Genomic DNA, 26203 nt, shown 5'->3' with positions numbered 1-26203 from the left:
TCTAATCAGTATAACGACTGCCATTCCTGTTTTTCTAGAACTGTATTTAAGGTTAGTCTTGAGTTTGATTTTTCGTATACAATAAAACAACAGGAAGCTGATACAAAAATCTTAGAAATATTTTCTGGGAATATTTCAGGAAACTGATAGATACAAAGAACTGTCAATACATTCAAGAAAAATGTGTCTTGATCACAATCCTGCAGAAAGTTCTGTGTCAACTCATAAGCTGTGTTCATACATAAGACAGCTCCTCCCCACCACATTATGTATATTTGTGTCTATCGACTTCTACTGTATAGTTTCAAATATTTGCCAAAATATTTCACAAGAATGTCCGGAACAAATTGTTAGAAACAATTACTTGATGAAGGATGCTGTATAACTAATGCCATTCTGTAATTATTAACTGCAATAAACAGAACTTTGTAGGCAGATAGTCCTACAAACAATCAGTATAATTAACAAAAAATGTAAACAGCATATTTTTCTTTGTCAGAGTATCAAATATTTGAATGTACTTTAAAAAAAAAAAATCCCTTATTAGCCTATCACAGTGACAATTACACCGTGCTTCTTTACTGTTTGAGCTGATTGTTCTTTATGTCGTTCCCATTCCTCATCATCTTTTTCCAGATCAAAAGTTTCTGGATAAATGGGCAGCTTGTCTTTTGGGCACTCCTCGTAATAACTTCGAACATATTTTCCAACAGACCATCCTTTGTATTCCTCAGGCATTTTACATTCTAGGCCATTGTAGTGAACATTGTAGTGATGCTTCAACCAGTAGAAAAGATAATGAATGTTGTAATCACATCTCCAAGGATTCTCTCTCAGCCACAGTATTTTCAGAAAGTAAAGATCTTCCAGTACTCCATATTCAAAATTCTGCAAGCTGTTGTTTGATAGATCCAGCTCCTCTAAGTTATTGAGACCTGAGAAAGCAGCTAGTCAATAGAAAAATAGTTACTGGTACCTTATAAAGATAAGTTAGAACAAAACATGCATATTTGCAACAGGAAAAACATTTTCATAATTATACATTTATTTATTTTTTTTTGGCAAAAGCCTACAAAAAAGACTTTTCAAACACTGAACTTTAAAATATGGCTTGTGCCTTGACAAGTGCATGTTGGTATAAATATATTGACATTAGGGGAGTTGTACTGCTGGTAAAGTTATAAACCACTTAAAGGGCATGCATGAGTGTAGAATAGGGACAGTGAAGGTGAATGAATGCTTGATTTGGTCATAGAAGTCTACTGTTACTGCCATGATACAGAAGTAGAAATATGGAAATTTATTATGTATTAGACAATGTGCAGTGCTAGTAGATTTTGTATGTATGTGTGTGTGCGTAGAACCTTTAAGTTAATATTTTAAGATATGGAATAAACATGGAGCTTCATAATAACGCTTCTGAGTCACATTTCAGAGCGCGGTTCATATGTTTTGCAAGTATACTGTTCCATTTAATGGCAGAAGTCTTAAATAAATTGACTATGTCTAATGTTAAACCTCATAAGTACCATTTTACTGATATTATCACTTTCTACTGCCGTTTAATTTCCAAAATGCTACTAGAGAAGGGTCTTTTTGCTTCATACTTTCTCTCTCCTTGTGTTTGCTTTCATAATTAAAAACCAAATACACACAGGCAATAAGCAAAATGCCAACAGGGCCACTTGAGTTCTAATAATATATAACTTAACAGCAATTTTATGTAGTGATTTTTAATCCAAAAGAGTTTAAATCCTTTTGGTTTGTCTATTACTTTATTGTCCAATATAATTTAAAAGCACCCTCATTATATGACAAGTTTTCTTAGATTTGGCAAAGATATTTAAAAAATCATTGAACTATTTAGCATTTTGGGAAATGATTTGCCTTCAGTCTGCAGAATTAAATTTTTATACTTGGTTGGTTTAGTATTAAGAAAGGGCAGCTGAAATCAGTCTCTCTTTATTGATTTCCATGATGAATACATTTCAGTGCAAACCTTTAATCTATGAATTGAGTGGTACAAAAGCTAAAATTTGCACCAACTTCTAGATTTTTAAATCCTTTTTTCCCCACATTTATATCTGATAGAGACATTATCAAAGTTTATAATTAATAAAACACAAATAATTTTTTAATGAATATTTAAAATTATTCTTACCAGGATCAATGTAAGCTATTCCATTACTGTTTAGGTTTAGTATCTTCAGTTCACTGACATCTTCAAACTCTTTGGCTCGTAGTTGTCTAATTTTGTTGCTGGACAAATCAAGTTTAACTATATCTGGAGGTATGTTACCTGGAACTTTTTTTAAATCTTAAAAAATGAAAAAGATATAACTTGTGTCAGCTTTAGATTATTCTTACTGCTTAGGTATCACAGTTGCATACCACACACAGTTTTGTCAGTCTAGCATTGTTTCTCATTTTCTTTCCCTTTTATCCTCACTACTAGTGTCAACATATTTTTTTCAACTTCTTGAATTTCATTGCTTTGTTCACTTGTATCTATACATTTCATGTGAAAATTGCTGTCTTCATTGATGCTTATAGTAAAGCCTCTTTGTGTGTTTTGTATTTTTTTTTTAATAGAACTCTACTATTCATTTGCATAGGGATAGGGTAGGTAGTGAAGATACTATACTAATAAAAAGTATGTGTGAAGTGCTTGATCATTTAAAGAAAAGAAACCAGAGTAACTATATAAAAAAAGGTTCATTGGTATATGAACATCTTCCATAATCAAATTATAGTGTGCTGCCTTACATCCTTTGTTTTGTATTCCCAAAAGGTAAAATGTTCTAAATTTTATCAGCAATAAAAATGCTAGTTTTTATAGTATTTATAGTAATATTTACAGTTATAATTATAGTTCTTCAGTTACAGTTATGTAGTGTTTTAGTAACTTTATATTTGTTACAATACTTACAGTTGTTATGTCCAGGCAGCATAGTGGTGTTCTGTCTATCTACTTCTCTATCCTACTTGTATCATTGGCATTACCTAAGTATCCAAGCACCTCTCAGTCATCTGAGTATGTATCCTTACAGTGTTCCTTGCAAAAGAGTTACAGAAAGAATAGCTTCTAGTCCAGTAGTAAGGACACATTCTTGAGAAGTGTAAGCTGTGGTTTGAATCCTCTCAGAGTAATGTTAATAAATCTAATCTCCAGGATTATGTTTACTCAATAAGTGTTCTAATCCTGGGCTGTTTTTACAAGAAAATGAGTAGTATCTCTTATTTGACCGTCTTTGAATGAAAGCAAGTAGTTTCTGGATCTGTGGTGAAATTTGTGTTGTCAGTGTACTTCTGAAGTTCTGAGGTATTCTCAAGGCTAAAGCAGTGTATCAGTCTTCCTGCCTTATATCTGATTTTGAGCAGAGCTTTGGTATTATAAATGCATAAATACTATAACTACTCCAGCCTGCTCTGTTTGGAGTGCTTCCTGCTTGTGCAGATGTCAAAGTTTCAGGGCCTATTTATCACCAAATGAATGTGAATAATGCTTGAATTTAGAGACTTGGAGAGTTTGGCAGTAATAAAAAATAGATTTTTTTCAACTGCTCTTGCATATATAAATTCTTTTGCAGAAAAGCAAACAGAAGTTACTTTTTGCTTCCAACTTTTGTTGCTTTTTTTGATAAAAGAGAATCAAGGATATAGGACACTTTCATTTTGAAGTACTGAAGGATCTGACATATCACTGGTCTGATGAGATAAAATAAGAAGTTCTTCAAAAAGGAGAACATACACATGGTTATATGTATTTTTAAGATGTTTCTTCCATGAGCTTTCTGACATTAACTGAAAGCTGCTGACCTGTTGTCATATCTCCTTAGAGATACATAGTACTGGCATACTGCTTGTCATTCCATCCCCTCCATTGTAAAGGAATAATGGATTGCAGCTTTTCATGTCATCTTACTGGTTTGGCAACTGATGCCCCCTTTTTCCTACTCTGAAATCTTGTCCATGTGGATTTAGAGAATTTTTTTGTGTTTTCCCAGCATTTTGGGTACATTATACTCGTATTTCTGATGAAAATTCCAATGAAATTGTGCATCTGCTGCACAGTAATCATATGCAAAGACAGTAAGTACAATGCTTTCATCAAAGATTACCATATGTTCAGAAATCCCAAATGTCCATGGGATATCTGCATCCAGCTGTCAAGCATATGCACAGTAGATCTGATACTTCCTAAAAAATATTGAACGTACTCAATGTGTCCATGCTAGACATTCAGGAAGTCCTGGACTGATATACTTAGTTCTTGATCTGAAGGATGGAGTCCCTGTACCTTCTAGTACACTCATGCAGAGGTTGAAGTAACTTTGTTTCTTCATTATTAGTACTAAAGACAGCAAACCATTTTTTAAAAAATACCATAAAAGCCTGTGAAAATCCAGTGAAGAGCAGACCACATTGAATGTTTCAATGAACTTAGAGAAAAAAGTAACATTTTTCTTGCCAAAAGTTTTGAGTGTATTCATGTATTCAGCTCATCTCTTTGATACCACTGCAGTGATCTGGTATTGCAGGCTATGCTTCACAAAATTTGAGACAAAATCCTACCAATTTTGGCTACTTCTAGTAATGCTTTTTATTTCAGATTTGTAATGTTAAAGAACGACTCTCTTCTGAATTGTTTTGTTGCTTCCTTTGTTTCATCACTGGATAAAATACAGGAAATATAAAGCATGAATAAATGTGCACTTCTGTGTTGATATATGCCGCAGCTGGTTTACCCTTAAGGCTTAACTGTGGCTTTTAGGAGCCTGAGAAGGATTTAGGAATGGAATGGATCCAAGTGTCTGAAAAACATTTACTGAAGGCCCTTCAACTTCAGAATGTTAGCTGGATGCTGGGAGGAAGAACACAGAGGAGGTATTTATGAACAAAAGCATACAATTTCTTCCTTAGTAGAAGAAATCTTGCACAGAAAATGTGAGGATGCAATGGCTCTGCTTTGCAATCAGGTTCCTTTGGGCATTGTAAGCACAGCTGGCTGCTCCAGTCCTGCTTCACAGCTTGCTTCTGTCAAAGTTGTTGCTATATTTGTGTTGTACACTGGAAAGAAGAAAAGGCACTCTATGCTTTTCAGTACAACAATTTCAGCACAGCTGTAATTTGACTGATGAGTATGTTTATAGTTGTAAAATCAGGACTAGTGAGATGCTGGTCCTTCAGTAACTTAAGCGTGCTTAATTTTATTCCTGTTGATTTTTGTTGGATATCTTATACTAGAGCATTAAAGAATATCTGGAATTGGGGCTGCAGAGTAGAGGTAAAATGCAGAAATAATTCCTACCTGTTGCTTGTAGTTGCAAGAGGAAAACAATTAACAGTATTAAAGTGAGTAAAGCAAGTACTAGTACTATATTTGCTGTAAATAATATGTGTATAAATGTAGTATGGGAGCAAGAATATGAAAATCGTTAATTCAGTTATAAGGACAGATACAAACCTTTTCTTTTGCAGTTCAGAGTTGGTACAGGAAACACATACATGTGGCACAAAGAGGAATCAAATTCTGGTTTGACAGCTTCGGGCTTCTCCTGTCTTATGTTTTGGGGGTCCTGCCTGTCCTCTTCACTACATAGCTGTTCAGCTTTTATCTGCTTTAGCTTTTGATTTTTCAGTTCTATTGGGTGCACACACTTGGCATAATTTCCCAAATTCCTGTTTGTTGGAACCTGTAGCATTGTAACAAGAGTTTCTAGTTCACAGTTGCAATGCCAGGGGTTATCATAAAGACGTAGGTAGTTTAGACTGGGTGTATAAATAAAGATCTCCTCAGATAAACTCTTAATTTGGTTATGCTGAAGTAAGAGTGTGGTAAGTTTATTCAAACCAAAAAAAGCCTCGCTCTCAATTTTTGATATATCATTCTGTTGTAAATCCAGACTTTTCAGTACTTTATACTTGGAAAACATATTATTCTTCAATTTACGAATCCTGTTTCTTGCTAGCAGCATGTGTTTTAAATCCTCTGGCCAATCAGATGCCACAAAAATCAATTTTCTTTCCTGACAATCTAGGTATTTCTCATGAAGATAACTGTATATATCACATGGTAGGCCTCGGGCATTGCGCTTAACAGTGCTAGATGCTTTCCTTAAGATGTTTTCCCTTTCATTGTTTCTCAAACTCCTATTCCTTGTCCTCCTACAGTCAGACAGTTTACAAAGAAGAAGTAGTAGTATAATAGTAACTACTTGCATCCTGACATTCAGCTGGCCCCAGTTATTTTCTGTGACAGCTGGAACAGTTGAAATTTTTGGATAGTCTTAATCAGTATTGTACAGATCTGAGGATGCACAGCTGGGGTATGTGGGATCCCTGTATTGGAAGAAAGGTAAAACATTAGTACAGATGAAACAGGCATTTTCATGGAGGCTTGTACATAATGTGCAGCATTCAGTCAAGTACTCAATCATCACACTACTTGGAGCTTTACAAATACTTTGAAGATTTAATGTCCTGTCTCTTTTTTTGTTGTTTTTACTGTCTCTGGTCTACTGTCGTTCATTTTGATTAAACATGGGAAACTATATGGACCAATTTCTAACTGATCTTTGTTAGAAGGTTCTCATGTATTCAGGAAAAGCGCATCAGGCTGAATCTTCTTTGTATTTAAGCTCATCTTGGAAGATGAGCTTCAAAGAGGAGCTTGAAGCTGGTATTTTCCAGCTTTCTGGGTGTTGAGCCACTGGAACACATACAGAGCCAGACCAGGGAAAGTTATCCAGTGCCTATCAAACACCCGGGTTCAGACTGCGCTCAAGTGTGGACTTGTTTTCAGGTTGAGCCCCAATTATCATAACTAGCCCTGCTACTGCCAAGTGTCTCTCATGGCCCATGTCAGATAGAGAAGGACTGCTCCCTGCAACCGTTTCCAAATTGCTTCAGTATTTATAGTAATTTTTTGGCATATGTTCCCTCCTGAATTTCCCATACTATTCCTGTCCACTGCCCTTTTCCTTAATTTTCAGTGAAGTTTGTTCACAAGGTTGTGTTTCCTTAGAAATGTTTTAACCTCTCGGTTTTTTTTTTATTTTCTAACTTTTTTCCATCTCACAAATTTCCTACTTTTGCTAGTCAGTATCATTCCTTCTGAAACTTTTTTTTAATTCTTCACTGTTTGGCTTAACTACTTAGTTACTTTTTCTCTATGACTGTGGACTTTGTGTTATGCTCAGTCCTTTTTGACCTTAGCACCTGGGAAGGTATTGAATCCCTGTCTGGAGTGCAGATCATTGCACAGATGTTCTGTTTCTAAAACACCATTGTTTTGGGCTCAAAAAACTTGTTTTTATCTGGAGGAAAGGTAGCACAATAAATCAACTAATAGCAGGTAAAATTCTTCTGAAAGCAAAGAAATTTTTCATTTTTAAACAAATTGATAGATCAGTTTAAACCACATCTCGACTGTAGGGCATTCTCAGTATTTGTGCAGTTCTTACTCATTAGACAGATGAAGCAGTCCTGTCTATGCATGCTGTGGCCAGTTGTTAATATTACCTTTGAAAACCCATTGATTGGTTTCTCCATTTTGTTCCTGTAGTTGCCAGTTATCTATCTGCATTCAGATTCTGTTAGTTTAGAGTGTGAATGAGGGTTTGCATTGAAAACTTTGTCCCTTACATGAAAAATTAAATTTTATTTGTTACTTTTTGGCACCTATATGCTAGTCAGTGTAAATTGATCATGTGTTTTAATAACTTGAATCATAACTGGGATCCTCTGTGTTGTTTTGAACTGTTCACTGTTCTGATAATGTGATAACTCATTCTATCCAGGAGAGCTTGGAAATAGAAAAAGAACTTGGGGGAGGAAAGGTAATAAATAATTCTGGAAATATTCTTTCCTCTTCCTTTTCATCTCCTGGGTCTGAACTGGAATTTTTTACTAGTATTACATTCTGTCTGCTAACTAAATTATACTCAGCTATAATACCAAAATGAGCAGCTGCTTTTGGTAGCATGTACAGGTTCACATGTAAAAAGGTAATTTTGTCTCATTTAGTGCTAGGCCAAAAAATGTAAGAGGTTTGTAATTTCTGTGGCTTAGCAGTCTTAAGGATGATTTTAATTGGTTAGGTTCTTTTGAGTTGTGCAATCCCTCTCAGTATTGTCCTACTCTTCAAAAAGGCATTGAGTTAGACAGTATTACAGGATATCAATGAAGTCACAGTCCCTGTAGAAAAGAATATACAGAGGTATTGTTGTACTAGTGCTTGGTTGCAATTGAAAACATGTATTTGGCTTACCATGTGAAAATGTGTTTTTAAAGATTTTTTAAATATATTTCTTTTAACTCTGTAAACATTTCATACTGCATTTTCCATATTAAGTATCTGTATGAGGTCTATTTTTTCATTTCAGTTTAGACAGATCAGTTATTTTTGAAGATCAGATTAAGGCAAAAAGTGTTACTATGTTTAATAGGAGTTTTTGCATCTTTACCCTGGAGGATAGACTCAAAATTTGGCAGAAGAGTGGCTGAAGGGATGTGTAAGTGTTTCCTCTAGTCTCAGACATCTATCTTTTGTTGATTTGTTAGATTTTCAACAATCTCTGCAAAATAGGAGTTTCTAAAAATAATAGATTATATGCACACAGAAGAGACTGTCTCAGGCAGCTAAATTCTCTGAAATTCCATACTTGCAGAAGATAAGCAGGGCTCTTCCTACAATTGGTCTGATTGCTGCACCTCTACTTTCAGAGGGAAAAGATTGTTCACTTATATAATTAGATACCGATGTCATAATATATGGGTGGGAGGGACAGATAAACCTATGTGGAAAACTTAATTCTGGCATTTCTGAACACCAGATTGCTTAATTAGGTAGCTTTCTGGTCCTTTGGTAATATAAGACTGAAAAGAGCTTGGTTCCTAAGCCAGCCATTAGTTGATGGAGTGTAAGAAGAAACATTTCCTCAGGACAGCTTACTCCAACTTTGTATTCTACTTTTTGGGTTTTGTGCTTTCTTCTCAGTAATATGCTGTGGCCATGGTTTCAGGGAGGATATTGGCCTAGATGGGCTGAATCTGTAATAAGAATTCTTACGTTTGTGTTGTACACTTAGAATTTTAACTGTTCACCTTTAATATGACTTTTTTTTTTTTTTTTTTTAGGTGAATGTAAGAATTTGCAAGACTTAAATCTGTCTGAATGCCAGGGATTAAATGTAAGTACTACAGACTTTTTCCATGAACTCTAATTTATACCAAGAAGGAAGATTTTTTGAAGTGCTGTGGTTATTTGGGTACACAAATCTTCCCGATTAAAAGTAGAGACTTGTGTTCTTAAGTACTTTGAAAATGGAGTTTAGTAGGATTCAGAGATACTCAGTGAAGTTCTCATTTGTTTTTTACAGTGCCAGGGCAAAATGATATATTCAATCTCAGTTAATTTTAATAAACAGGCTTCAAAACTCCACCAGTCTGGGGGGAGGTTCTTTTTGCTTTTTTAAGTTTGGAGTTGTCAACAATACATTTTAATCCTAAATTGTTTCCAAGTTCCTTTATTCCTTCATTCAGTAGTACACTTGGGCTCTAAAAATGTCTCACTAAATTTCTGGATATTTTTGAGAGCCTTTATTTGAAAAGTGTCTAAGTATGCAATCACCATTATATATTTTGTACATTCTTTTTTCCTTTAACATTTTCAGTTTTATCTTTCTTCTATTAATTCTCTTTTATGTTTTTTCATTGCTCTTTTCTGTTGGAAAAACAATGTTTGACTCTGCTTTAATTAATAATTTCTTAGAAATGACACCAATATATGCAAATTTTTCTAATAATAAAATCAATCTAAAAATAAAATCAACAGGTTTTTTAGACATTATGGTTCTTAATAGATTCATATAATGTATACATCCATTTATAGGCTATTTATGCTAACTATATAAACAAATAATTTGGTATAGTTTAGTTGTCTTTAGAGTAAAGTGTATGTCCAAGGGTCTAGCCCAGAAACACTCCAATATTTACACACAAAATTTAAAAAATTACCATGGATAAACTACAGCTTATGAACTTCATACAAAATGGCATATGATGGTTGAGTTAGAGAGGCAAGAGCTGCAGAAGAATCGTGAGCTTCTAATTTATAATACTCTGGTTTGGTTCTGCTTTACATCTATCACCATCTCTGTCCTATGTTGATGTTAGCTTTACTGCCAAATATCTTGTTCTCACCATTTTCACAGATTATATAATTTTCTTTACTATACCAGCTACAAGGAAGGGATAAAGATATATTATATTATGAAGTTCATCGAGTAACACTGTAGAATCATCTTGCTACGTAACATAATACTTGCTATATGATCTTATAACTACAGAGTAGTATTTGGAGGTTGTATGCTTTTCAGGATCATGTTGATGCATGAAGGCAGTAAGTTAAAGAGGGCCAGGGCCTGCCAAATTGTAAAGACTCAAACACTGTTTCATAACTGTCTGTTCTGTTTGGTTGTTAGCATGCTTGCTAATACACATTTGGTACACACCAGTAAGCACATTCCTAGGTGATGCCAGGGATAGCAGGGACTTGCTGATCACACTCTTGGCAATGCAGCCTAGTATACAGTTGGCCACCTTTTTCAGAAGGGCTACTGTTGATATACATTGAAATTGTTATTGACCAGGACTGTCAGGTCAGTGTGTTTGATAGCTGCTTTCTGTCCAGTGTCTAGACTGTACTGATGCATGGGGTTGCTCCATCCCAGATGCAGGACTTTCCATTTGCCTTTGTTGAACTTCCTGAGGTTTCTGTCAGCCCATTTTTTGAGACTAAATCTGTCTGAATAGCAGTTCTAGCCTCCAGTGTATTGATGCTCCCCCCAGTTTGGAATAACTTGTGAATTTGCTGAGAATGTACTTTATTCCTATCATCCAAACCGTTTATAAAGACATTTAACAGTTCTGGTCCCCATATTGACCCTTGAGGGATGCCAGTTGCCATAAACCACCAATGGGACTTAGCACCATTGGTGACAACTCTTTGGCCTGGCAGCCCAGGCAAATTTTCACTCACCTTGAAGTCCACTTATCCAGCCTTTATTTTACCAATTTGGCTATAAGGATACTGTGGCCTGCGTTGAAGGCCTTGCTGAAGTCAAGATACACAACAGCCTCTTTTTTCCCCTTATCTATAGATCCAGTAATTTCATCATAGAAAACTATCGCCTTAATGAGGAATGCTTTGCCCTTGGTAGATCCACGCTGGCTGTTCTCTATCACTTTTTCATCCTTCATGTGCTTGGACAGGGCTTCAAGGAGGATTTGCTTCATAACCTTCCTAGGGACTTGGGTGAGGCTAACTGGCCTGTAGTTTCCTCGATCGTCCTTCCATTTCCTGAAAATGGATGTGACATTTCCTATCTTCTAGTCATCAGGAATTTCCTCTGATTGCCATGACCTTTCAAAAATGAGTGAGGTCTCTCAGTGACAGGAGCCAGCTTTCTTAGTACAGTTGGATGCATCCTGTCTTGTCCCATTTCCTCAGGTGCTCCCTGACATTATCTTCTACAATAGGTATTGCTTCACTCCCACAGACTCTGCTAGTAGGTTCCTGGGAGGCACCTGGGAAGCCTTAAGACAAGCCTTAGCAGTAAAAACTGAGGCAAAAAAAGTCATTGAGTACCTTGGCCTTGACGATCAACCAGCTTTCCTGGGCCCCTTTGCCCTCCAGGGCTGTCAACCACGAGATCCTGTTAAGCAGATCCCTAAACAAGCCAAAATCTGCTCTCAGGTTCAGGCTTTTTCTTCTCCAATTTGTCCAATTTTCTTCTCTCAGGATTTAAAACTCATTTTCATGGTTGCAGTAACCAATGTCACTCTAGTTCTTCATGTCTGTGACCAGTTTTTCCTTGTTTGTGAAACAAGTCCAGAAGAATATGTTCCCTAGACCACGTGTCAGTCACCTGGATCAAGAAATTGTCTTCAACACACTGTAGAAGTCTCCTGGATTGTTTGCGCCCAGCCATATTGTTCTTCCAGCGGATATCAGAGCGGTTGAAGTCTCTCATGAGTAACCAGGGTAGGCAATTGTAAGGCTTCCTTCAGCTGCCCAAAGAAACTTTCATCTACCTTCTTCTCTGAATCAAGCAGTCTGTAGCAGACACCTACCACAATGTAATCCTCATAGGTCTAGCCTCTAATGCTTACAAATAAGCTGTCAACTGCCTTGTTACCCATTCCAGTGCAAAGCTCCGTGCATTTAAGCATAACTTTGCATAGAGTGCAACCTGTCCTCACCTTCCTGGGCTGTCATTCCTAAATATTCTATAACCATTCATTGCAGCCCTCCAGTTGTGTGTGCTACCCCTTTGCATCTCTGGAATCCCAGTGAAATCATAGCTCTGCACCTGTGCATGAACTTTGATCCCTACAGGTTGATTCCCATGCTACAAGTGTTTGCGTTCAGACACTTGAGATGGACCCCTGGGTGTGCTGCTTTCATATGGAAGGTTTTGGAGTTTTCCCCATTGTGCTATCCCCCTAATGCTTTCTCACCACTCTCTGTGCCTTCAGTTCTCTTCAAGGTTATGGTTATCTTCTGTCAACATACCTATTTTTACTGATATCACCTCTCTCAAATCCTTTGTTGCAGGACTATATTTAAAAAGCACAAACTGTCCTCTTTAAAGTTGATTTGTATTGAATTTCCAGCTATCTTGATGGTCCTTTTGCCTGCTAACTGAAATATTAAAAAGGTGACCACAACATGGCAAAAGACAGACACTCAACTATTACATTTCCATGTATAAGTGCTGACTTTTTCCCTTTCTATTATATTGACATTTATTGTGAAACATTCTTCATACTAGGAGGTTTGTTCCCATTATATTCTAATGGAATGATATATAGAACAATCTAGGTAGTACCACTTTTGCAGGCCAATAAAACATGGAAGCCTTAGAATTACTCAAATCTAATGTTCCACCTAGAGGGTAGAACTAAACAGGAAGCATTTTGTAAATGATATTACGGGTTACAGAAGTGTACCAGAACTTATGAAGAAAATTCACCAGTGGTTTTAGATACCAAGACTGGCTAACAAGAATCTTGGTTTAGCAAAATATGTAGACATGGGCTAACCTTCAATCATGTGAAGAGTCCCCTGTGCTCTGTAGGACTGTGTAGTGTATAATGTTTTCTTGAATTGGAATGTTAAAATTACCATAACTCAAGTGAGTAACAGTAGCATCATATGTCTCTCAATATTCTCCTCTGAGGCTTCCAAAGAAAATGGCTGTGATGTATAAAAATTATTATGATGATTTAAAGATACTTATTCATGTTTTTTCCCTTGTTATTCTGCATAAAAATGTAAGATAAATGAATACAAATATAATTCTAATGTACTTCTGGAATTTTTTATTTATTATTCAGGATGAATCGATGAGACTCATATCAGAAGGTTGCAGATCTCTTCTCTATTTAAATCTGTCATATACAGGTATTACTAATGGAACACTACAACTATTGTCAAGGTAAAATTAAATAGAAATACAAAAGTGTGTTTGTTTTAATCTTGCAGGAAACTTAGAGGCATATGTAGTAGAAATATTCTTTCTGAGTGATTTACAGGATTCTGTCTGCCATGCAAAATGAAAAAAATGCCCAATACTTTTGACTTAGATAGCAGTTCTTTTCTCTTTTTAGTATAATTAAAAATGTATGCTAGATTACACTATATATTTCACAGAGTTTTACAGAAACTTTTAAAAGAACATGCTAGCCAAAAATTTCTTGGACAGTCCAGTTACTCATGATGATGCAAGAAGTTTGCAAGTTAGATATGTTCTGAAAAATTTATATTTGCAAGAGAGGATTGTGGATAGGTGTATTCTGTGAGCCAAGGCCTTGTGTGAAAACTGCAAAAGAAAGAGTTATTCCAAACTCTTATTTGGAAGATCAGTGAGCTGAAGGCAGAGAATTTACATTCTGACAGAGGTCTGCCATTCCTGTTTTACATGTATCCCTCCATGAGACTCGAAGTCCGCCTGGTAGGTAGAATTGCTGCATTAAAAACTGCCATACAGGAAAGAGACACGCTGGTCCATGAATAGCAACCGTCACAAAGATGTATATGGATTTGAAGATAGGTGTACATTGTTTCTCTTTCTTATGAGGAAAACTAATGTCTTCCTTTCAACAGCAGCCCCACAAAGTCCAGAAACATGTTTTTCTTTGGTATTTGTGTGATACATTTTGACTTTTGTTTTTCTTAGTCTGTAATGCCATATCCTCATATAACTAACATTTGTTTTGGCAGTTTTCCATTTAGTGTCTCCAATCTTACCACTCATCTCTTCATCAGTATTATTCTTATTATAATCTGTGATTCTCCATGTTGGCTGATATTTTTTCTTTTTAAATTTCCATATATTTATGTTGAAGTTTGGAACAGCTGTTCTATAGGTAATCTCAGCATACATTATTCTGGTTACCTGAGCATGCTATTGCCACCAAAAGTCAGAACCATTCATTTCTTCTGATGCATAAATAGTACATACCCAAGGAAGAATTCTCCAGAGCAGGTGAAGCTTTCAATGCAATAAAATGTTTAAAACAAAAAGAAAAATTCTCCACTGACAAAATATATTTTGCAGTTAACTTGTACCTTGTTAATGAGAAATTTTCCCAGTCACGCATGATGCTTCTGATTTAAAACCATAAGATACCACTGTTTTTATTGACAATTTTTGGACAAAAAGCAAAGCTCATTGTTTCTGAGGTTATGGGGATGTACAAAAAGTTGCTGTCCTGTGAAGATTTTGATAGCAGACAAATTTCATGAACATTTCATGTGCCATCTCAAAAGCATTAGCTCACCACAGGTCCTGTGTAGTAAGGTAACTAATACAAAGTTCTCAGAGGTGGCAGTATTGCATTTCATAATACTGCACATGAAGTTTGCTATTGTATATCAGATGTCCGTTATTGGAACAAGGAACAAGTGAAGTGTAGGCTGAGTGTGCTCAAAACTGTTTGGTCATTTTTGATGTCTCCTACTGTTCTATACAAGCATTTTAACCTCCATATTGCACAACACAGATCATCAGCTACAATTTCCCTCTGAAAAGTTGTTGCATGTTGTAGACATGAATATTGTCTATCAGGAATAAATGTCAGGAGGTGATTTTGTCAGATTGCTTTAAACCAATGATCCTGACATTGCTAATGCCAAAATTAATTGAAAAATCAGTATGACAGAATTCCTGCAGAATTTAGCTGTAACACAAAATAAGGATTTTTAGTAGTCTGTGTGCTCAAGCTTAAGTTTTAAGAAAGCTGTCACTTTAAAAATGGCAGAAGGTGGCATCTGTTAAAATTCCCAGATCATAAAAATGGGTCATATGACCTGTAAAGAAAATCAGTGTCTCTTCAAAAGTATTGGAAGGTTTTGATCACAGTCTTCAAAATGCAGTAAGAAAGGCTTCCCTGTGTCTTAAGTTGTGCAACCTTGTAGCAAAATATACTTTAAAAAGACTCAGAACTGCCAGAGTATAAAACCCAATCTCTTAAATTATTATCTCTTTTGTCAGATAAGTTTGTAATTGTACTCTCTCTGAGTTTGATTTTCCCTACTCATTTCTGTGGAATATGTCAGTAAAATGCAAAAAGGCTTATGCTTCTACAAAGAAGGACACTTTTATTTCTGTATTTAATATGAATTAAATGTTTCCATTAAAAAAAAAAACACACCACAAACACATGCCCTTATATTCTGATGTCTGGTTCTGATGCACATTGGTTTGGGTTTTGGTTGGTTTGTTTGTTTGTTTTTTCCCCATGAAATATAATCTTATATTTAATTTCTTAGTTTTTTTGTATTATCCTTTTTTTACAATAATGTTCTTTTCCAGCTTCCTATCTCTTTTTTTTTGCATTCAGTTCAAGTTAGCGTGTTTCCCCACTCTATATTGAAAGTGTAAAGTCAGTTCCAAAAATGTATGCCACTCCTTAAGCAGTCAGCTCTTCAGTGGGTGTTCCCATCTTTCTTCAAAATGCCTACTTTTGCTGACTTGCAGAATTGCATGACTATATCCCTACAACTAAATGTCTACCAGAGCAGTATGTCCTAATTCTAGGTTTTGATTTTCTGTGTGCTTTCATCTGTGGTGCTTGTGGCAATTGTTATTTATTCCAGTTAGAAATGTAGTTCAGTAAAATGAATAGTTTTCAGTATGTTATAAACCAAAGCTGCAGATGGAAACTTAAGTGTATTCAGAGTATAGATTCTTGCTTTTACAGAGTGCTGTTGATTAACATTTTCCACTTACAGTTTGCTTTCTTGTAACTAATGTTTAGTGTAAAGAAATGTTTCCCAAAGAACTGATCAAAACCTAACATTGGATGATTCACTTTTGGATAATTCCCTTTTGTATCTCTTTCAATTTTTCAGATTGTTTTAATAGTACTCTTCTAGATAAGTATATGACTTGAGAAGCTCTAACTGTACTTTTATGCTTTTAACGTCCTTTGTTAGAGTTCTGGTTTTCATTTCTAGCAGGCACTGCTTGTAAAATCAATGGCAAAGACAGTCCAGCAAACTTATACTGAAAAGTCTATTAGTTTTCAAAGTATGCACACAAAAATCCCAGTTAATTAAAAAGTATGCTTTTGCAGTTATTTGAGATAACTTTAAAATGATACTGTTTTCATATAGTGAAATATGTTGTATGATAGTGCTATTCCCCAGTAATTTGCAGTACAAGGAGCAGAGGAAAAAGTGCAGCAGAAGAAAGGGACTTTCAAACTTCAGCAAGGAGATAATTCTATTTCATATCGAACATCTTTTCTTTACAGTAATTTTCAGAATACTTTAACTGTGGTATTTTATGTTCTATCGATTCTGTAACATACCCTTGTAATAACTTGCACTCTCTTTTGTTTTTTTTGCAAAGCAGCTTCCCCAATTTACAGTATCTGAGTTTAGCTCACTGCAGAAAATTCACAGACAAAGGTTTACTGTACCTGAGCTCTGGAAAAGGCTGTCACAGGCTCATCTATTTGGACCTTTCAGGTTGCATTCAGGTTTGTAGTTCACGTCTTTCTTTCATTCTGTGAAGAAGAGAATCCTTTATATGACTGGCTGCATCCTGCATTCATGGTATACTGAAGTAGAACAAGCACTGCAGCAGACTTCCAGGGTTTTGAATTACATGACTACAGCTGTTTAAATTTTACTAAGGAATAATAGCACTATAGGTTTGGATCACTGCCAACAAAATGTCAGATCTATAAACAGATCTAATACTTACTGCATAATGAGAACAAGGCTTGCTTTTTGTAGCCATAAATAGACTAATTCTATGTCATGATTAGTTAGGATTTTAAATCAGGAGCTTTGAAAATGCAGTTTTTACTAAGGTATCAAAAAAAATAAAAGCCACTCTGCATTGGAAAAATATGAATTTACACTTGATTTCCTGAAAAGGAAATTAATGAAAAAGTGAACTTTTGTTATGATTTTATATTGGTTTAATATATAAAGTGAAGTAGTATTTATAACTGCAATCTAAAAATAGTTAATGTTTTGGATTATTTTAGTCTCCTACTAAACTTCTAAAGGAAACCAAGGTTTTAGAATCTGGTACTATTTTAGAAACTTTCAAATATATACTGTATCTTGAAACATACTTCAAAGCAATACGAAATGCCAAACTGTAAGGCAATAAAAGTCTGCCAATGTTTTAATAAAGACTCCCACATATATTTATTTATAAACTGAGAAGACTCTCCAAATTACAGAATACACGTGAAATGATAAAGAGATGGAGTCTGAGGAATATAACTGTTTAACTTCCCATCTAACAAAACCTTTCCCGAACCAACGATGAAGGCAGACAGGGCAACAGTCTTGTTCTGACTGCTCTTTACTGTGTCTGTTTCTTGTTCCTGAGAATCATGCTGAGACTATTGTGCGTTGACAGTGTGAAATTTGAAATGAGGGCTGAGGTTAGAGGAAAATTAAGAACTACCTACCTCTGAGTTACTTTTTCAGAATGCCAGTAATTGGTTATTTTTTTCCAAAAGTAACATTCCTGCTTGTTCAGAAGTGTAATAATGAGCTGTAAGGATCTTCCTCTAGAAAGCATGACGTAACAGTAGTCAGAGAAAAGTGATCATCATCGAACTGGGAAAACCACAATCCTCCCCTTTCCAGAGAAAAGTGGGTTTGCTCACCAGTGTATTTGAGCGCTCTGAAAGGAATTCCACAGCTTCCTCCATTTTGGGTTTCCCCACAATTCTGGAACAGTGCTTATTGATTATGACTGAGTACTTAAGTAAACAGTTAAAACCAAAAAGAGCATCAAATTGCATCACTGTTGCAGAAAGCATTTTAATAAGACAGAATTCTTTTTTTTTTTCTCCCCTCATTGGATCAACTAAACCAAAGGGAACTTCTGTAAGGCTGATGTTTCAGAATTAGTTAGAAAAATGTAGTGAAGCTATAGTATAAACATTTAAATTATGCTAAAAGGTGTTCCATAGAACAGAATATATATTCTATAGAGTATATATTTTTCCTTTTTTTTAATTTTTCCTGTTTTTTCCTTAATTTTAACATTATAGTTGTTTTAATATGAGTTCTTATATTACTGTTACTACTGTAGGATTTGAACATCTGTTTAGAAAGCCCATGTGTAAAATGGGTGATTATGCTAATGATTTTGCAAGTGGCAACTTGAGGACCAGAACATTTAAATAGCTGTTAAAACATAGTCAGGCAGAAAACTGGGAATTAAGCACACATTTTCTAGTCCGTTGTCATAAAATGAGGCATTTTTTCCTTTGACTATTATATTAATACACGGTAATAATACTGGATTAATTGTAGGTATGGTTTTTTTGCATGAAATCTCAGTAATTAAGGTTGTGTCATTATGACACAGGTGATAAATATTTTCATTAATGAGTTTCAAGATATTTTCATAAAAATACAGAGATTCTCTTGTGTCCTGGTCTTAAAGGTGTCCTATTACACCATTGATATTCTCAGAGAATTACCTAGAAAACGTAAGATTTCTTTGTCCTGCTTTTGAAGCTGAACAGTATAGGTGGAAAATTTTCTGCTATTAGACACAAAACTGAAAAGATGGAAGGGTATAAAGCAATTGTATGTCATTTACCAATGCGCTACATTGAGATTATACAACTAGAACCGAGAGATATTTTCATTTAAATTAGAAACATGGAGATTGTCAAAGAAATTGACTTTTTATTTTTGGTGCCAACATCTATGGCTGATTTTCAGACTAGAACTATTCTGGCCCAAAATGTGTTAGAACAGTCTATCAATTGCTGTAGTTTGCAACAGCTGGATAAGAGATCACAAGCCACTGGGAAAAATAGATTTGACCCTTTCATTTCTTGACAACCTGCAGTGTTTGTGGGGATGTCAGAGAAACTATTGGCATATGTACAGGCTTCATCAGTTTTCACCATCTGAGTTCCTCCTGCTCTGGCTTCATTGGGAGAATTCTCATTTTGGCAGTTACTGTCAAATTCTGGCTTCTTCAGATGAATCAAGGAGCAAAAAAGGGCCATCACTTGGGGAGAAAATCTGAGCCATGTTCTTTATTACTGAAGAAGAGGACTGATTGTTTACATTTCCTGAGTACAAACTTGTGTAACTGAAGAATACTTTATTATAAGTTACGCATACACTATTCTATATTTTTAGAAATATGCTAATTCAGGAGTATGTTAATATAAGCTTTTTTTTTGAAAGTGGAAAATTAAAAGAAAAATAACACGTGGAGGCAAGCCATCAAGGTAATGTGCCAAACATGTGAAAGGATGTCACAATTCATTTTGTCATTCTTGACAAACACAGAATAAAAAAAAAAATATAGCCCCTTGTGTACCACAAGAGTACTTGCTCAATCCTGAACACTAATTTTCAAGTTTCTGCACTCACAGTGCATTGACAGTACTAGAATCATGGAATAGTGTTTCTTCAAAACCCCTTCTGCGCTGCAGAGAGCATTGTGCCTTGCAGGGTGGATTCCACAAATACAATTGGTTCAGGCGGAGAAAGAAGGAATTTTAAAGCAGCACTGTATGTGTAGCAAATAAGCCAAAACTTGAATAAAAATTCTGTGTGTTCCTATTCTTTGGAATTAAGAAACTATAAAAAGATGAAATTAAATTAATTTTGACATTCTTACAAGCATTTCATTATTTCACTACATTTTATTTCTGAATCTATGGGGACAAATTTTTATCTGTGGTTTGCTCCGTGTTTGTTTTGATGTACTTTCATTCTAGATCACAGTATAGTAGCATATACTTAAGAAAAAACCCCAATTCAGTCATTTACCTATTAGACTGAAAACTCCTTAGACAAGGAATTGTATTTTACGTACAATCATTGCATTGACTTCTGATCCTGTACATGCAAGAAAAAGAATACATTCATAAAATTATCTTACTGAGTCATGCAGGAAAAGTCTGTTTTGCAGAATTTTATAGGATCTAAGGCTCATAATAACCTTCAAAACATCCTCCCTCACAACTGGTTTGAAGAAGGAGGTTTAAGTGGGGTTTTACTGAACCGGGGCAAAGAATGCAGTATTAAATTCCATATGTATCCTAACATTGATTCTTGGGTCAAGCTGTTTGCTCTTGAGAAATTTATTATACATTGAAATTCCAAGTGAGTTGAGAAAGCAATTGTTTTACTAAAATGTGCACAAAATTTCATATTACTACACCTTATCTTCAGGAGTGCCTGAAGTTTCGTAGATAATCCATAGGGGCTTTAGAAAAAAAATTAAAGATTAAGATTTCATTGTTCTAGGAATAAAGGAAAATAAGACAAATACATAAGATATTGCAGCAGCATCTAAATGTTGACTAATTTAGCTGAGTCTTATCTGAATGCATGTTTCACACTGCAACTTTCTCACCCTGATGCCTGATATCCATTATCCAGCTTTAAGTTAAAAAGCAGTTCAAGTGAAAAAGATTTGAAACAATCTGTTTGGGGGTATTATTAGCTGCTTCAGTATAATTGTTTTTGGCTTCCATGGAGGAAAACACTAAATTGCTGCTATTTGTGGTATCAAATGGCTATGTTAAGCAAACAGTGTTTTTCCAGACAAAGAGATTAAAAGTCCTTTAGACTGCAATTAACATTATGCAATCATTACTGAATTTCAGAAACAGATATGCTACTTCTGTCCCTCAACATTGTTGAGTTTGATCTGATTACCTGCTACCTACTATCTATCCTTTTGAGAATGTGAATTTCACTTGATTTTAGGCGTCTAACCTAAGGTAGTGTCTAGAAAATTACCTTAATTTATTTCAATAACAATTAGAGAGGGAGAGCAATCTCCAGAGGTCATTCAGGCTTTTTCAGGTCTGACCTGTCTTGGGATATTTCTTGCTCTTTGCTGTACAGAGATCCCAGGTTTCATAATTGTCTAACATAGACACCTCAGTTATATTACTGATTTCAGTGGAGTAAACAAAGGCTTTAGCATTTACAGGCTTTTTTTTTTTTTTAAATCACCATCATTATTATCGGTGCATTCTTGACTTAGCATTTTTCCTACCTATTTCCCTGATTTTAAACTGTGATTCCTCTTCTACCATTATCAGAACAACCTGTAAGCCTTGCAAATATTTATCTTACTGCTCAGTTAAATGGCTAACATTTCCAAAGTCTGGACCTTAAAACTAGCGTCCTGAGTCTGCATTTAGGTTTTTTCAGTGATATTTTAAAAATCTTGGCCAAAGCAACAAGTAATGTAATGTAACTAAGATCCATAATTTAATTGTATTTGCATCTGAATTTGAGGTACCTAGACATGAGGGGTCTTTTATTCCTACTGTCCGTATCTAACTGTGATCACTAGCCTAGGTAGGTACTCTTTTGATAGTTAACAATGTGTTAATGGTAAAAAAAAATCCCAAGAACAATTGGCAGCAGGCCCCATTAAGCCCCATACCTTCCTTTGATTAGCAGTCATACGAGTAAGTTGTAGTTGGTTACAACTGATGCATGCATTTGAACTGAGTCTTACAAAATCTCTTCAGTTTGAACAGTAAGCATAGCTGAATATGGCATGTTCTGCACTCTCAGCTTTTGAGTGACTGTTCTTGGGAGCAGAGTTATTTCTTCTCATTATAGCAAATCTGTTTAGCAGTTACAAGGGGAAATCCTACTGTCATAACAGCTAAAGCGTACTCAAACTGCTTAACAAACTGTGGCTGATTTTTTAGAAGAGTGAAGACCTCAGTCTTCTTTTGAATATGCATCAAGTTCAGATTATAATGGACAGTGTTATTACCATGTATTACAACAAACTGTGTGGTGTAACATATCCTCTCTTGGGAATGGCTTGCTCTTTGTAGTATATGGACCAAGAACAAGATTCAATTACCAGAAATCCACCTCTCAAACTGAAATTTCTAGGGGGTGATTTGTTTCACTTTAACATATTAAACTACTTGGTGCATGTTGTAGAAATGTGCTGTCTTCTGTTGTTGCGCTGCTTGAGATCCAACAATGAGGAGGCCTGTTGCATGGTTAGGTAAACTCTTACTTGAATGGATTGGTCATGCCATGTTAAAGCAATTAGTGCTTCTTGACAAGCAGAGAATAGAGATTTCCCAATACCTCCCTCAGGCAGCTGCTTGAGTGATATTCACAATTTAAGCTAGTCTCTTTCATACAGACCAGAGGTTTTGGGCTGAGGAAACTGGAGATAGGATTACATTGTCCTACATTACATATACCAATAGTGAGTACAAAACTGTAGAATTTGGACAACTGAATTTCATATTCTGTCCTGAGAACTAGCACCCATCTTGCCATGCTGACATTTTACCTTCTGGGGATCACTACCAGTTGAAAAGAGGATTGCCTTTGCCATATGAGCCCTACACTAGTACTGGTTGTTTTGCAGTCATTTGGGGTGGGCAAATCCAACCTATCCATGCTGATGGGTGAGATCTGCAGTGCTATCTGCAGATCCACACTCATGTGTTATCCACATCAACCACATTCCCAAAGTCGTGGTGTTCTTTTGTCCAGCAGACATGTCTCAGTTGGAGGGTGTGTGAGAACCTGGAGTGCACTAACAGGCTCTACATGCTCTGACCAGTTTGTATTTACAAGATGGTTATCTTTCTGTATAATCATGTTCTGCAGCCTTCCCTCAGGTCTCCCAAGATTTTGATCTTTTTCCTTCTTCAGCTCTTTGTTACAGTATAGCTGTTTTCAGAGGAGCCTGACCCAGGGTTCCACAGCTGCACTGTATCAGACCTGACCTTGAACACAGGCAGCTGACAAAGGGTAGTTAATGGGATTTATATCACCATGCATTACCTGTAAAATTTTTCCTATAGTTATTTTGCAGGCTGTTACAGACCCACTGTAGGAAAAATATTCATGCTCTACTTGTCCTGAGCTTAGAACACATCAGACTCTTTGCATCCACAGTGCTAACAGTGCTCGCATGTGTCATGAGCCACACCATATTCTGTCTGTCTGGACATAAGACCTGAACAAATACTTTAAGCCTAACACCACATTTGACAGACATGTAGCCAGTTCCCCTCTAGTGCTGACATGCCCCTGCACAAGGGAAAAAGTGCAAAGAGTGCCACAGTCCCTTACGAAGTAGAGACAAGACATTTAACATCAAAATATTTAAAACAATTTATAAAGAATCTGTTTAAAAGGCCACTCCAGCCTGAAAATAAAGAGCAAGCCAACCTGGCTGTAAGTTAAAAGATGGAGCATTATTCCAGAAAAGACAAGACAGTCTGGTTTGATTATAACTTAAAGTCAGATACTCCGTTCATGAAAAAAAACTCACCTGCAAAAAGAACACAAATGTTAAGTTTGCAAAAAGAACAGCCAGAAACCCAATGTGTTAACGCCCTCACTAAGTAGCTATGGGGAACAGTCAGATGTGCTACAAAGGCCAGAGGCTGCAAGTGCAAGAACTGGAAGCATCTTCTGGTGCACTGCTACCATACTGATGTGTGGTGGGTGATTAGATGCTGCTTAGCTTCTGGCTTGCTTTTCTGTGACTATCTCCTGTCTACTAATGGTGTCCACTGTCAGACAATATATATACCCTAAGCAAAGCCTGTGTTTTACACTGCTGTTCCCCTTAAGCAATATAACGAAACAAATCAGGCTTCTCCAGCAGCTGGAGAGGTGGGGTACAGCAAGAATCCCTCCCAGTATACTTTATCTTTGAAGTTTCCTCCTTTGGATTCTTGTCTCCACAGGCCTTATTTGGTACCCAGGAGAACATGCCAGACTGCTTTTTTTGTGGTTGTTTTGCAAATGAATTCCCGGTGAAGAGCACAGCTGTAGTCTGAGCTGCACAAGATTATTATATTATACAACTTCAAAAACCTGGGAAATAGTGAGATCTCTACATGTGAATATCAGGGAGGACTATTTCATAGGGAGAAATGGTTCACATCCATGTTGTCTGTAGAACATGGGGCTGAAAGGAAACTGTCCTGTACTTTACACAGGGTTTATATGTCAAAAGAACTATGTATGCCCAAGAGTGAACTGACATATATTGAATTTGGGCAGTTGAAGACTTGACTCCCTGGATTCACTCCCTGAAGCCACTGCATGGAATGATAAAAGGAATAAACTGAATTGACAGATCCATCTGTCCATTCATAGATTCACTGAATATTGCTCTGTCAGAGTATATAGAGTTGGTGATGTGGTCCTACGTGAAGGATTCTGTAAACAAGCTCCATGTTATTGTGATTGCATAGGGTCTTTCTTTGTATCCCATCTGAATTTAACACACATTTTACTATGGATCTGGAAAAAAACATGATTAGCAAGGTTTACCATATCCAAACCTTGCTTTAAACTAGATGTGAGTACTTGCCATGTGTGAATACCTCATAAGGTTGGGAAAACAAAGGTAGAAGGATGTGACGATGACATTTATTGCTACTCCCATAAATAGTGTTGACTGTAGAAATTGTTGGGCCTTACTCTTGCTTGCTTAGTAGACACATTTTTGGAATAGATCCTGGATTTGGATTATGTTGTTAAAACTTCAGAATAATATGTATGCCTCATGGGTCTGTTTTTCTTTTGGGGGATTAATGTATTTCTTGTTTTAGTGAGCATCTAGGTACCTATGATTTTAAAGGATTGAAAAGATCTCAAGCCATTCCTGTATTGTTTTTGTTAGGCTTGCTAAGATATAAATATTTTATTTCTTACTTAGATTTCAGTTGATGGCTTCAAGAATATTGCCAATGGCTGCAGTGGGATTCAAGATTTGCTAATCAACAAAATGCCAACTCTTACAGACAGATGTATTCAAGTAAGAAATTGAAAATAAATCTGTACTTTGAGAAAATTTTTGTTGTTGGAACTAGGTTACCCTCTCAAATGACTTTAAAGAAAGTTATACAGATACAATTTAAGAGGAAAATTTCTCACTGAAAACAGTTTTTAAAGCTATTATCTAGTTATATTTATAAATCTTGCTCCCTTGCCATCACTTTCAGAAAAATTCAGTTGTCTTCTTTTGCTACATGGGTATCGCTGAATTATGGTCTTCCAGTTTATAAATGAGAGTTTTTCATTTTTTTCAGTGTTAAGCAAATATAATGTATGGCAACAGCATTCTGCTACTGATTTTGCCCATCAAAAAAAGAATTTTCAGGCTTCTGCAAAGATTATTGTTAACTAGACCAGTGTCTCGGGTTTCTGCCATACTTCATGTCTCCAGTTGCTTACTTACTTTTCCTTGTGTTCTCAAGCATAATAAATATATGTAGAATTTCAGTAGTTTATGTACTGCTCACTGTCTAGAAGTTACTGTTAAAACGGATTATAACTATTTGTTTGAAATTGTAACATTTGGTATTATATGCAGAATATTTGCTAATCTTTTGTTACGTGACAGCATAGGTATATGAATATTTTATTTTACCTTTCTCCCTTTGAAGGCTCTGGTTGAAAAATGCCAACAGATAATGTCTGTTGTCTTTCTTGACTCTCCACATCTTTCTGATACAGCTTTTAAAGCCCTTGCTGAATGTAAACTTGTCAAGGTCAGCATTGAAGGTTAGTATAATAATTCACAAAATTAATAAGATGATGTATTTTTAAAATTCATCCAGATAATTTGAAATAAATCTTTCAGCTGATTTCAGTGGGTAT

At 35.8% G+C, this 26203-nt stretch overlaps 2 protein-coding genes across 8 annotated transcripts in view; one reads left to right on the top strand and one right to left on the bottom strand.

Moving 5' to 3' along the window:
• FBXL13 (F-box and leucine rich repeat protein 13) overlaps positions 1-26203 on the top strand; it is a 91764-nt gene that overhangs the window by 34674 nt on the left and 30887 nt on the right. For 3 of the 4 annotated variants that reach the window (XM_069801764.1, XM_069801760.1, XM_069801762.1), the window contains exons 10-14: positions 9142-9194; positions 13405-13505; positions 16926-17055; positions 25260-25358; positions 25990-26107. In XM_069801764.1, the coding sequence (XP_069657865.1) occupies positions 9142-9194; positions 13405-13505; positions 16926-17055; positions 25260-25358; positions 25990-26107 (501 nt within the window). The remainder of the gene's footprint in view (positions 1-9141; positions 9195-13404; positions 13506-16925; positions 17056-25259; positions 25359-25989; positions 26108-26203) is intronic. The other variant, XM_069801761.1, reaches the window with a different exon arrangement.
• On the bottom strand, positions 28-18116 carry LRRC17 (leucine rich repeat containing 17). Of its 4 annotated transcripts, XM_069801771.1 has the most exons (6): positions 18007-18116; positions 16996-17082; positions 8469-8579; positions 5468-6342; positions 2162-2317; positions 28-947 (listed from the first exon to the last, which is right to left on the bottom strand). In XM_069801771.1, exons 4-6 carry the CDS (start codon positions 6222-6224, stop codon positions 544-546), a joined length of 1317 nt encoding a protein of 438 aa, XP_069657872.1. In that variant the 5' UTR covers positions 6225-6342; positions 8469-8579; positions 16996-17082; positions 18007-18116; the 3' UTR covers positions 28-543. The 4 variants fall into 4 exon arrangements, with proteins under 4 accessions (XP_069657872.1, XP_069657870.1, XP_069657871.1 ...); XM_069801769.1 differs by lacking the exon at positions 8469-8579 and having other exon boundaries at positions 18007-18115; XM_069801770.1 differs by lacking the exon at positions 18007-18116 and having other exon boundaries at positions 16996-17209.

This window comes from Haliaeetus albicilla, chromosome 14 (genome assembly GCF_947461875.1).
Source record: "Haliaeetus albicilla chromosome 14, bHalAlb1.1, whole genome shotgun sequence".
Taxonomy (NCBI): Eukaryota; Metazoa; Chordata; class Aves; order Accipitriformes; family Accipitridae; genus Haliaeetus; species Haliaeetus albicilla.
Note: the sequence above shows the minus strand (reverse complement) of the source record. Positions and strands in the feature narration are given on the sequence as shown.

Bases quoted from the DNA above. Each gene is read 5' to 3' on its own strand.
- LRRC17 (XM_069801771.1), bottom strand. From the start codon at position 6,224: ATGCAAGTAGTTACTATTATACTACTACTTCTTCTTTGTAAACTGTCT. The intron at 2,318-5,467 runs GTTTGTATCTGT...TCATTTTTTAAG, and splicing joins TCTGAACTGCAAAAGAAAAG to ATTTAAAAAAAGTTCCAGGT. The intron at 948-2,161 runs GTAAGAATAATT...TCTATTGACTAG, and splicing joins AATAGCTTACATTGATCCTG to CTGCTTTCTCAGGTCTCAAT.